Source organism: Astyanax mexicanus, chromosome 22 (genome assembly GCF_023375975.1).
Source record: "Astyanax mexicanus isolate ESR-SI-001 chromosome 22, AstMex3_surface, whole genome shotgun sequence".
Classification (NCBI taxonomy): Eukaryota; Metazoa; Chordata; class Actinopteri; order Characiformes; family Acestrorhamphidae; genus Astyanax; species Astyanax mexicanus.
Genome location: NC_064429.1, coordinates 25,844,894 through 25,857,563, shown reverse-complemented (window position 1 = coordinate 25,857,563; position 12,670 = coordinate 25,844,894). Strand labels below are relative to the sequence as shown.

Here is a 12,670-nt window from a genome sequence, read left to right as displayed (position 1 = left end):
CAAGTGTAAAGTCAGTGCAGTGTTTTCTCACAAAATCTTACAGCACTTCATGCTTCCCTCTGCTGACAACTTTTATGGAGATTTCATTTTCCAGCTCACACTGCCAAAAATACCAATTGGTCTTATATAATATTAAACGTTTCTGAGAAACTGTTTTTTTTTTTTTATTATTGACTGTAAGCCATAATCATCAACAATACAAGAAATAAACGATTAAATTAGATCACTCTGTGTGTAATATATCTATAAAATAAATGAATTTACCATTTTGAACTGAATAACAAAGTCAGACTTGATTTATTCATGCAAATATGTATGTATTTTTGTAAATTCCTGAAGTTTACTTTCATTAAATTTGTATATCTTGTTTATATTCTATTTATACAGATTGTAATGTTTTCTTGCAGTGCTTGCGTTTAACAAATAATAATAATTATAATAATAACGGTGATTATTATTTGAGGGGAGAACCTTTTACATAAAGGCTCTGAGATAAAAAGAGAAAAAGAGAAAAAAAAGCTTTAAATAAACGTTAAATCAATGTAAATCAATGTTTTTTCATTAACAGATGCTTATGAGACAATGTTAATTAAATAAAGTTTGTTTAAAGGTTGTATTTTTCGCTCCATCATTGACATTAAAACATGTAATGCAGACAAAAAATAATGTTTATTTAATGCTCTTTGGTGAATCAGGGATCACTAATACATTAGCAAACTAATAAAAAAGACTGAGCGTGCTCAGACATAGGAGTAGAATGAAAAACTTGTTACTATTACCCAAAAACCTCCACCACGCTCCCCAAAACCCACCCTACTCACAGCACAACAGAATTTTAAACTGTATCACGGTAAATAAGGACTGAAGGACTCTCTCTCTTTCGCTCTCTTTGTCTGCTTAAATAAAAAAAACAGGGTAGAAAAGCTGAGGGCTCTCCATTCATTAACCACTGTAAGTAACCCTGGGCCTGGCATAAATCCACCAATACCCCCCCTATACACACTCCACATGCACACACCTACCTCTCATGCCACAAGACCCACTCGTTTCAGACAATCTAAAGTGAATGGAGAGCCAGCAGCTTGGAGATAGGCCCGTGTTGCAAAAAAAAAAAAAAAAAGGGGAAAAAAAAAGCACCAAGTGCCGTAATTGCGCGGGTGCATGCACCATCACGGCACATGTGACAGTGTGTGTAAATGTGGAGAGCGATACAATTTACTGAAGTGTGACTTTATTAAATATTAAAAAACATTGTACAAGGGCATGGGAGAGATTGCAGCAGCATAAGCAATCTGGTCGGTAGTGAGGGGCTATTAGGGAGAAATGTTTGCAGTGTGCTCGCAGGGTAAGTGCTGGAATGACGAGCGCATTGCAGCACTAATGAATTGTGCAGTATGTAAACGGAGGCTGTAGTACATTTAATATATGACAGTTCACTTGAAGATCCTGTAAGGGTTAAAATATGAGGGGAGAAAAAAGTCAACAGTAGTTCTGTTATACACTTAAACTGCACGTTATTGTAAAAAAAAAAGTGTCTGTGCTATGTACTGTGATATTAAAACACTACAGGAATTTTCACCAGATTTCACTGAAAAGCAATGACCCATCAAGCTACAATATTAATAATGTATGAATAATGTATTTTGTGTTTTCAATTAAAATATATAGTATTGAACATGAGATATAATTTAGCTTTTTAGATACAGTCGATTAGATATATGTAGCTAGCATCTACAAACAAATGTAAAAATAAATATATTTATCTATAATACATAAATACATATTATAAATACATGTTTTTTTATTTATTTTCTGTTTCTTTGTAAAGTGTATCCAGCATTGGCCCACAACTTCCATAGAGGAAATGGTATTGTGTATCGAAATAAACACACATTTATGCATAAATACGCTCACACTAAATACATATATTGTCTCTACCATATAATGTATTTCATCAGATTAATTATAACAATATTATGTGATTAATCTCAATTGATCTCAATAATGTATTTTGTTTCTTATTATTAAGACTGGATGGTATTTGAATGTAGAATTAATGTAAGATTAACACAGTGGAACCATATGTATATTAGAAATTAATAAATTAATATATTTAGCTGCATTAATAACATCAATATTCTGTGGCAAAATGCAAACCTTTTTTATTTTAATTTTAGTTTATTTCAGCGTAGTTTTCTGTTTGTTTTTTATGGAAAGAGTGTGAGTGTTATTTATGAGATTTTATCCATATTTTAATATAAATTAAATTTAATTTACCTTCTGAACTCAACAGTACTGAACAGTAGACTTGCTAAAAAAAAGGGATTTTATGGAAGGATGTTGTTAAATTATTAATTTTTGTTAAAAACCATTTATTAATGTTTGTAGATTAATTCAATGTATATATAATTAGTATATAATATACAATTATTATTTTTGATAAAAAAAAGAAAAACATCCCTGAGTGAAGCATATAATGTATATGTATATCTCTATATTCACCTGGACAAAGATGCACACCTACACACACACACACACACACACACAAACACACACTCCTGTCCCTCCAGCCATGACGCCTGCAAGTGCAGCGAGGTGTGGTGGTAAGGGTTTAAAATGCCTCATTGTTCCGGATCAGTCAACCTGCACATCAGAGTCAGGAGCCTGGTCCGGAAACAGGAACGGCAGGGAAAAAAAGGATGGGTACAAAGGCCTATGCCTCCCACATCTGGTGAAGGAAGGAGGGAACAACATCAGTCCCTCCCTCTCAGATGGAGGGGTTAAAAGAAGCTGCCATCGCGCCGCATGAAAAGCTGTTAAATGCTTCAGTGCTTTGACAGCATGCCATGGTAGGAAGTCCTGCGCTCCCCCGAGACCCACAGCCTCTCTCTCAGCCACGCTTCTGCCGGCAGAAAGAGGAGAATGAATAAAGGCGAGATAAATAATAATAACAGCCATGAGTATAAAAATAGGCTGACTGATCGAGCAATCAGATGTTTCAAAAGCAAAAAAAAAAAAACAGATTTGAAGCAAAGTAATTACTGCCAATTTATTGTGAAAGCAAATTCAAATTTATTTACTTATTTATGTATTTATTCATTTGCATTGTTTGCAGATTATTACGTTTTCCACATAAATCTGGCTTTAGACTTTAGAACAAACAAAAATAATCAAAAAGCCAATGATCAGAAGCTACTACCCAGTCTTGAATCCTGGTCATGCCGCTCGCCATCAGCTGCTGGAGCCCTGAGAGAGCACACTTGACCTTGCTTTCTCTGGGTGTGTAGATAGTGCTCTTTTCCCTCATCACTCCAAAGGGTGGTGTCGATCGGGACAAGACATCTGTGAGCTGATGTATCAGAACCAAGTCGCTGCACTTTTCTCAGAGTGCGCTGTAATGCTCCTCTACAATGCTACATCAGCAGCAGTTAGAAAAGAGGCGAAGTCTGACTTCATATGTGTTGGAGGAGGCATGTGCTAGTCTCCACCCTTCTTGTGTTGTGGCTTCACTAGTGATGGGGGATATACAGCTGAGTAGCAGCTGAATGGGTGGGACAATTGGCCAGATAAATTGGGAGAAAATGTGAGAAAAGTACTCTCTTCATCTGAATGCATTCATGGGAAGGATTGTCGATAACATCTGGATATATAGTATACATTCTAATTCATTTGGACCATTCTTCTCCATTTAATATTACGAAAATCTAATTGTACCTACACCATGTGCACTATACTTTCCCATCAGTGACTTTTACATTTTACCTCTGGCTTCCAAGACAAATGAGATGATCTCCAGTCAGTGAATAGGTAAATGACTCTGGATAGCACTCATTAAAATTCTCTAATAGCACAATAACAATTTCAATCACTGAATAGGGCCCGGAGGCACGTGCTACACTCCAGAATGTACGTTTAGTAAAACCTTGAGCAGCTACAGCCTGAAAAGAAAAAGTAAAAGAAAAGTCTTGTGTGTGAATTACATGCTCACTGTGTCCACATTAATAGGTGCTGTGCCACTGATGGTTGGTGGAGTCTGGTGGTTGAGCCATCTGTAGGTGTGGATCCACCTGTGTTAAGCCATGTTAGACCATCAAATGGCCAATTATCCAGTTCTACACACATACACACACACACCTTCCTCAGTCTAGTTTACAGCCAGGAAAGGAGTGCTGAGCTGGTTTAAACAAGTGGAAGGATTTGGACAGCAGCCTTTGGGACAGGTCATTTTTGGAGGGCAATGAGACTCACTCTAGAATTAGTGGTAATGTTTAAATTTTACATAAATCCCAAGTTTGTGGGCATGTCTTTCTATATATTGACTTATTATATATGTTTCATTGTTTGGTTCTAGGAAAAGTCTTGTTAACCACTGTACTGGAGAGCAGTGTAAGTATGGCAACACGATACCTATACTGACACTTACCAACACCAAAAAATTACGGGACAAGAAATATTATATTATAATGTACCATGACTTTTGCCATTTCCCAAGGAAGCCACAAATACTACACTCCTCTGAGGCCTCCTACATTAAATGCTAGTGTGATTTCTACTAGAGTTGCATAGACAATTCTTCTAGTCAGAAGTCGCCAGTAACGATCACCATCTGGAACCCAGTATCAGGCCTCGCTTTTAATCCAATAACAATGTTGCCTTTCCATTTGCACGCTAACCACTGTTCAATCTCACTCACAAGATAACACCTCACAACGTATACAGGTGCTGGCTACCCTAGCCATCTGAGATAAAACATCTTAAATCATTATTAAATTGCATACTGCTGCCTCACAAGGTTTGTCATGTCTTTGTTTAAGGCTTTAATGACTAACTGATAACTGATATAAGAAGTATTAGTGGTCAGGGGTAAATTTTGCATTTGTTGACAGATATCGCTACCTGAAACAAGCCTTCATAATTAGTTCCTTTAAAAATGTAAAGGAATTAATATATTTTTTATATTGCTTTTTTGCTTTTGCATATTACATGTAGGTTTGTGATACATTTAAAGTCAAGGGTTGATTAAAATACATACATTATGAAACAAAGGGTTGTGTATTGGCAAACACTTGGCTATACACATCACATTACAAGTTACATAAGATTTAATATATGACAATATATTGAGATACTCTAAACAAGATAATATGTTGCGCTTGTTTAAATCAAATTGTAGGAAGATTGTCTGTATAAAAACACAGTTTCATATTTAGAAAATCTGAGTAAAAGAAATATTTACTTTGTATGCAATCAAAACAGTAGGAACTAACCATCAACAACACAGATTAAAACCCTGCCATTCGGTGGGTGGGTTTAAACACAACACAAAAACAACCACTATCTAAAATCAATCTTATCTTTGCATGTAAATTCATATTTTAAATATTTAGACTGTGTTTTTGAAAATCGCTATAATAGTGTGTTAATAGTTCCTTGTTCTGTATACGTTTTCTATGTTTAAGGCATACAAATTGTGATAATTATGATATCAGAAGTGATAACAAAAGAAAAATTGTATAATGTGAAAGTCAAGTCAATTGTTGGAAGTACACACTGGAAAAATACATAATTATATATATAAAAAAAATCACTATGATATTAAAAGTTCAATTTTGGTGCAGTTCTGACTCAGGAGTTATAGAGCACTGGGCTATCGATGACAGAGTTGTTGGTTTGATACCAGGGTTAGGTGGGTCACAACTGTTGGGCCTTAAAGCTTACTGCTTCCTGAGCGCCGTAGCAATGGCTGCCCAACTCTCCGGGCACGTGTCCTCACCAAAATCACCGTGCCTTCTAAGTGTACTCTCTAGTGCATACGTGTGTGTTCACTGCACAGATCACTTTGCGTCTTGTCGTGTTTTGTCTTGTCCTGTCTTGTCCTGTAGTGTCTTGTCGTGTCGTGTCATGTCCTGTCCTGTCTTGCCGTGTCTTGTCATGTCCTGTCTTGTCTTGTCGTGTCGTGTCGTGTCGTGTCTTTTCCTGTCCTGTCCTGTCTTGTCTTGTCCTGTCGTGTCTTATTGTGTCGTGTCGTGTTGTTTCGTGTCTTGTCTTGTCGTTTCGTGTCTTGTCCTGTCTTGTCGTTTCGTGTCTTGTCTTGTCCTGTCGTGTCCTTCCGTGTCTTGTCCTGTCCTGTCCTGTCCTTTTCTGTCTTGTCATGTCGTGTCATGTCCTGTCGTGTCGTCCAGTGTTGTTTCGTGTCTTGTCGTTCAGTGTCGTTTCGTGTCGTTTCGTGTACTGTCTTCTCCTGTCGTTCAGTGTTTTGTCTTGTCTTGTCGTGTCTTGTCGTGTCTTTTCGTGTCGTTTCTTGTCCTGTCCTGTCTAGTCCTGTCTTGTCCTGTCGTGTCCTTTCGTGTCTTGTTGTGTCTTGTCATGTCTTGTCCTGTCGTGTCCTTTCGTGTCCTTTCGTGTCCTTTCGTGTCTTGTCCTGTCGTGTCCTGTCGTTTCGTGTCTTGTCTTTTCTTTTCTTGTCGTGTCTTGTCTTGTCGTGTCTTGTCATGTCTTGTCTAATATTGTAATATATCAATAATTTCTTACACCCCTGTTAAAACATCCCATAGCAACCAAAAGTTGTTTTTCTTCTTCTATCCAAGAGACATTTGTGCGTTTTTTTTTTTGTTTTGTTTTTTTTTTTAAACATAAAACACCAAATAAATTAGAGGACATGACCCATCCAGGACGAGCCCTGAGAATCACTGGTGTTATAGTATATAGTTATTAGCAATAAACAAAAATCACACTGACCTACTGCTGACTTCTTGTTGGAGCCTTTCCCCACCTTCGCTCCGGGTGCAGTGTTGTCCTTCTGCATGGCCTCCACCTCTCTCTCCATCAGAGCACTCAGCTCCTGAGTCAGGGTGCTCAGGTAGGCCTGGTTCAGAAAGGCCAGGATGCTGTGTGGCTCAGCTACTCCATTCAGAACATGAATCTCCTCACTGAGCATAGTGCAGAAAGCAGGGCTGACATCCTGGAAGCCCAAAGCCAGCCTGTTGAAGCCCCTCTCCCCACCAGGGCTGCAGGTCTGGGTGCTCCTCAGCAGTCCCAGAACCATCCTGCTCTGGAGGGCCTGGTACTTTGTGAGAACTTCTGATTCTGGGTAGAGGAAGGAGAGCTGCTGGAGTATGTGGATTCTTGGTGGAACTCTTGAATTCAGGTTTGAACCCTCTGCAGACTGGGCAGTCTGGCTTGGTTCCTCAGATAGCTGGAGTCTGTCCAGCAGGTGGCGCCGCAAAAGGAACCGGATGTCATCCCAGGTCTCCTGGACCTCCAGGGCGAGGTCGTCTCGTACAGAGCAGACTGGAGGGACAGGGGTGTGGCCCTGCACAGATAACGTGCCAGAGGAAGGGAAGGACACCCCACACTGAGACGAGATGTTCAACAGCAACTGCAGAACGGCCTCCTCACGAGCCTCTTCAGTCTTCAGCAACTGTTGCTATTTAAATAAATGAATACAGTAAGGAAAAAATAAAAACATTTTAAATCCAGTTCAATTAAACATACTGTAAATACAGCTCTGGAAGAAAGAGAACACTTCAGTTTCTGAATCAGTTTATCTGATTTTGCTATTTATAGGAATATGTTTAAGTAAAATGAAATCAATATTTGGTGGAATAACTCTGGTTTTCAATCACAGTTTTCATGCATCTTGGCATGTTCTCCTCCACCAGTCTTACACACGGCTTTTGGATAACTTTATGCCGCTCCTGGCGCAAGAATTCAAGCAGTTCAGCTCGATTTGATGGCTTGCAATCATCCATCTTCTTCTTTATTATATTCAAGAGGTTTTCAGTTTGGTAAAATCAAAGAAACTCATTTTAAGGGGTCTCTTATTTTGTTCCAGAGCTGTGTATGAATAAAGGCATGGATGTCATTTATGCATGAATATCTGTCCTGATTCTTTGAATCATTTAATGATATTATGCACTGTTGAGGGAGAAATATGCAAAATCATTTCAGTATTTCTGTTTAGAACTTGCATAGAAATGCATATCCTCTGCTCATTTTTATTCTTAAATAACTTTTGTGGATACTGCTTTTAAATCAAATTATGATTACAACCATCCTTTGACATCACATAATTTTTAATATTATTATTTTTTAAAACCTCCTATCCCATCTTAATTGCCACATTCTAACTTTTTGTTTGGAATGTGCTGCAGGTCTGAAATGCAGGAATGGATGTATATTAACAAATGAGATGAAGTCAAGCAGATAAAACGTTAATCACATAAAACTGTCCTTTATGATTTGGGCTTGTATTACATTTAATTAATTTTGTAAATTAGTAAAATGCTAAATAATAAGAATTTGTATTTTTATACTTAAGATGTAAGCCTGAAATTTGAAATATGTGTTAGGGTGGGAGCAGCAAGGAGACGTGAAGAACGGACTCACTTGTGAAAATTTATTGAAACAAAGAAAGAACTAAAGATACATAGAAACACAGAGTACACTGAGACTAGAAAGACCAAATGAACACATAACCGGACTGATATTAGCCGTACAGCCACAGACAGGGGACACAGGACCAAAGGGGACTATATATACACACACACAGATGGGGACTGTGTAAACAGGAAACACCTGTGACCAGGTAACAAGGGGGCGGAGCTACAAGCGAACAGGTGAGCACACTGAAGACAGGGGCAGAGACACGGAAAAACACACAAGGCATGTGCAGAGGAGGGTATGTAAACACAAAGACAGACCAGAGGGACAAAAAACAGGACGGTTGATTTATTCTGTTGATTTAAACTGTTAAAATATAGTCTAATTAATGGATTCCAAACTTTAAAAAAATGTTGTCTAATATTTCAACATTAATATACAGTATTCACAGTACTGGGAATCAGTGCACAGCCTATAATCACATGATGTTACGTTACCACAGATTTGAGGAAGTCCAGCAGCTCCTGGTGTCCAGTAGAGATGGGTTTCAGTGAAGCCAGGTTACGCTGACTGAACCACTGCAGACATTCTGTAGGACTGGGAGCTCTCTCTCCAACCCAGGCCTCACCAATCTTCCCCTGGAGCTCCCGCAGGTTCTGTTCAATACTGCACACACACACACACACACACACACACACACACACACATAAACAACACACAAAACAGAATAAACACTCAGCTGCACTTCAGTCATGACATACAGCCCCCCCCACCCCTGTTCGTTCAACCCACAGCAGCCCTGATCGAGACACATCAGCCCTAATGAACACAGACATCAATATATCCACAGTCAGTCTGGGTGTGCAGTCTGCATGTGTGTGTGTGAGTGTATGTGTGCACGTGGGTGCTGTGTGTGTGTGTGTGTGTGTGTGTGTGTTGAGAGGAGTCTGATCGAGAATTGCAATAAAATGACACGTCTCTTTCATCAACTCAACACAAGTAGAACTTCAGCATAAGCACGCAGCATCAGCACTTCTGTACGCTCTATATGTGATAAATTAGACATGACGTTCGCCAAATCTCTCTCTCTCTCTTTTTCTCTCTCTCTCTCTCTCTCACACACACACACACGCAAAAAAAAAAAAAAAACACACACACACACAGACGCTCCATTACAATGCATGGCTTGTCTATGTAAGAGCAAGCCATGACTCCAGGCCTATAAACGGCCTGCTGTAAACACCACGCCGCACACAAGGCCAGATGCCTTCCAACGGCAACACATTAAATACCATTTCAAAGTGGCACATTTTTATTCCGTAACAAAACATATCACACATAAAGTGCTGTTGATTTTAACGACACATGCCCACACTAAACCGAAGGAACGACGCGCATGTGTCGTGTCAATGAGCCTCTTTCCCTGCCTTTATTTTCCGCTCTGAGGCAGCACTGCCAACAGGAAGCCGGCGAATGCTTCTCGTTTTGTTGTAAAGAGGAAATATGCGCGGCGACGGCACGCGGCGGAGGGGACAGGCTGTGCTGGAGCAGCGATTCTTCCTGTTTCTGGCCTTTAATGAATGGCCCAAAGCTTGCTGTAAAATCACTCCAACTAACAGCCACATAAACAGCCTGTTTTACCAGCTGAAGATGCCGCCTGAAAATTTGCACACACAACAGAAGTGCTGCTCTTTATTGAGACTTTTTATTATTATTATTATTATTAATGCCAGGCATTGAGAAAGTATGAACAGCTCTCCTGTTTACTGACAGTTGATGAGTAAAACTGATCAACTGATGAATTTCCAGCAACTTAAATTGCTCAGTGATCTGAAATAAGAAACAGCATTTTGTCGCTTTTCAAATGGAAAAAGTAGCAACTGTAAAGGAGAGAGATAAAACCCACTAACCTTTCAATGGAGGTCAATGTAAAAAGAGTTTATTTCAGGTAATTTTGGGGGATTTATATTGGCCATTTATCATCACGTTTTGACACAGGTTATTATGTAGAAAACAAAAAAAAAACAGTCAAAAATGGAGATACTTATTTTCATTGGACAGCGATGACATAGTTTACAACATGGGTGTTCTGATGAATGGATCTGATAAATGGATCAATAAAAATGTTCCAAAATGACTTAATAAATTATTTTTACACTGACTTCCACTGAAAGGTAAAAAGTGTTTTTCCTCCTTCTTTAAATTTGCCAAGTTTTGTGTGTAATAGCAAAATTGTGTTTGTTGTAACTCACACTGCATTTGTATTTACTCACTTATCTCCAAATCACAAATGTGTTGATTTGGGGGCTACAGGTGGTCCAGCGGACTAAGGCACTGCCACTGTGATCAGGAGATTGCTGGTTCGAATCCCAGTTATGCAGCTTGCCATCAGCTGCCAGAGCCCTGAGAGAGCACAATTGGCCTTGCTCTTTTTGGGTGAGTAGATGGTGTTCTCTCCCCTCATCACTCCAAAGAATAATGTTGATCGGCACAAGACGTCTGTGAGCTAAAGTATCAGAGCTGGGTCGCTGCACTTTCCTCTGAGTGTGCTGGCTACTGAAGTCAGGATGTTGGTAAATCACCATCCCACATCTTCTCCATCTCTTTAACTCAATCCAAACAGTTGATGGAGCACCATAATGGGGCCAACAGGTTAATGGTTATCTGCTCCAGAGAATCCTTATCATTTTTTTAATACTTCTTTACAGGGACTAGACAAGCTGTGTGTGTATCAGCAATGGATGCAACTTAACCCCTAAGCGTATTCTCTATGGCTTTTATTACACTCTCAGGACAACTATTCAGTAAACACATGCAAAGCAATGCAAACTGGCTGAGTTGTTCCTACATTACAACAGTGGGGAACATGCTAGGGACCAGGAGTGTTTCTGCAGAGTTTAGAATGTTAAATTAGATAAATTCATCTCTTTGGAAGTGATGTCCACAAACATTTGGACCTATAGTTTAGCTCGCAATTCACAGGATTAAACTGTGTATGCTAGATGGCAGGTTTGTTTTGGGCCTAGGTCTTTGAGTTGTTTGAATCAACTCAACTCCTACAGAAGGGTGTATTTATTGCGAGAGTTTAGAATTTGGAAATGTTCACATTAGGCCATCTGCAAGCTCCTTACTGTATGTTTATACTTATAAAAATGTGCATCTGTGCAGAAGCCTATATCTGCCTTAATTTATTTATTTTCTCCTTTTATTTCTTTCCTTAAAGTTTTCCCTTTTTAATTGGCCCTACATTTCATTTTAGTTTGTTTAAATTCTACAGGAAATTCCAGAAAGATATCACATATCATTGCAATACCTTGAGGTTGGTCAAATATCCTGAGGTCATATTTTAGCCAATTCACCCAATCGCAGCCTGTATAAAAACACAGCACTGCTATTATTTATCACAGTCATCTATTTAAAGTGTAAAGTAAGAAATAAGTCTGTTTACTGTTTGTCATAAAGCAGGATTTGTGTTTGGTGCTGTAAGGCAGTTTTAAAAAGCACCGCAGGACTTTAGTCTAACAGCCGGGTGGAAACGAGCATCCATCTGTGCCACCATCCAGCCCAACCGCTCCATAAACCACACACAGTCCCGCCTCCCGCCATCACTGCCTATTAGACTCACACACACTCACGCCTGGGTAATCAACATCCCGTTTAGGGGTGGACGTGGCCAGCAGACACTCAATGCCCCGTCAGAGACAGGCTTGTTCTGACCACCCTGGAGAGTTGGTGTCACTCCGAGGGCAAAATGCCACCAAAAGTGTTATCCAGGTTCCCTATGCACTCAATTAGAAGTGCTGGAGCTTCTAGACTAATACAGAATATAGATGTCAGCCCAGGAGAGAGAAGGAAAAACTGCTTTTAAAACTGCTGTTCGTAAAATACAACCCTAAATCCCAAGAAAAGAAACAGTGTTTCTTTTACTTACTTTTATTTGATAGCTTACAGTATAAACCCTATATATATTATGTTGTGTCTGGTCAACTTCATTTAATCTGTTAATATACATCCATTCCTGATACAATCAATCAATATCTGCTACAAATTCCCCCAAAAAAGGGACAGTAAAGCATTTTCCACTTTGCAATGGTGCCATTCCTCCTCACAACCCTTAAATGATGTTTTCGATCTAATGCTACTGAGAGATGAGGTGTTTTAAGATTTTTTTTTTGTCTCATTCCTTCTGCAAACACATATTTAGATGTAACAAGGTACAGGGTCATTGTTTTCACCTTTTTCCTTTAGAATCCTCAAATACATTCCCTATTGTGGAAAGATTAGCACT

The 12,670-nt window shown here is 39.1% G+C and overlaps 1 protein-coding gene across 4 annotated transcripts in view; it reads right to left on the bottom strand.

The window, feature by feature from the left end:
• Positions 1-12,670, bottom strand: part of kiaa0825 (KIAA0825 ortholog) — a 190,063-nt gene that overhangs the window by 163,837 nt on the left and 13,556 nt on the right. For all 4 annotated transcript variants that reach the window (XM_049470828.1, XM_022667574.2, XM_049470829.1 and 1 more), the window contains exons 3-4: positions 8,880-9,048; positions 6,739-7,426 (exon numbers count right to left, since the gene is read on the bottom strand). In XM_049470828.1, coding sequence (XP_049326785.1) covers positions 6,739-7,426; positions 8,880-9,048 — 857 coding nt within the window. The remainder of the gene's footprint in view (positions 1-6,738; positions 7,427-8,879; positions 9,049-12,670) is intronic.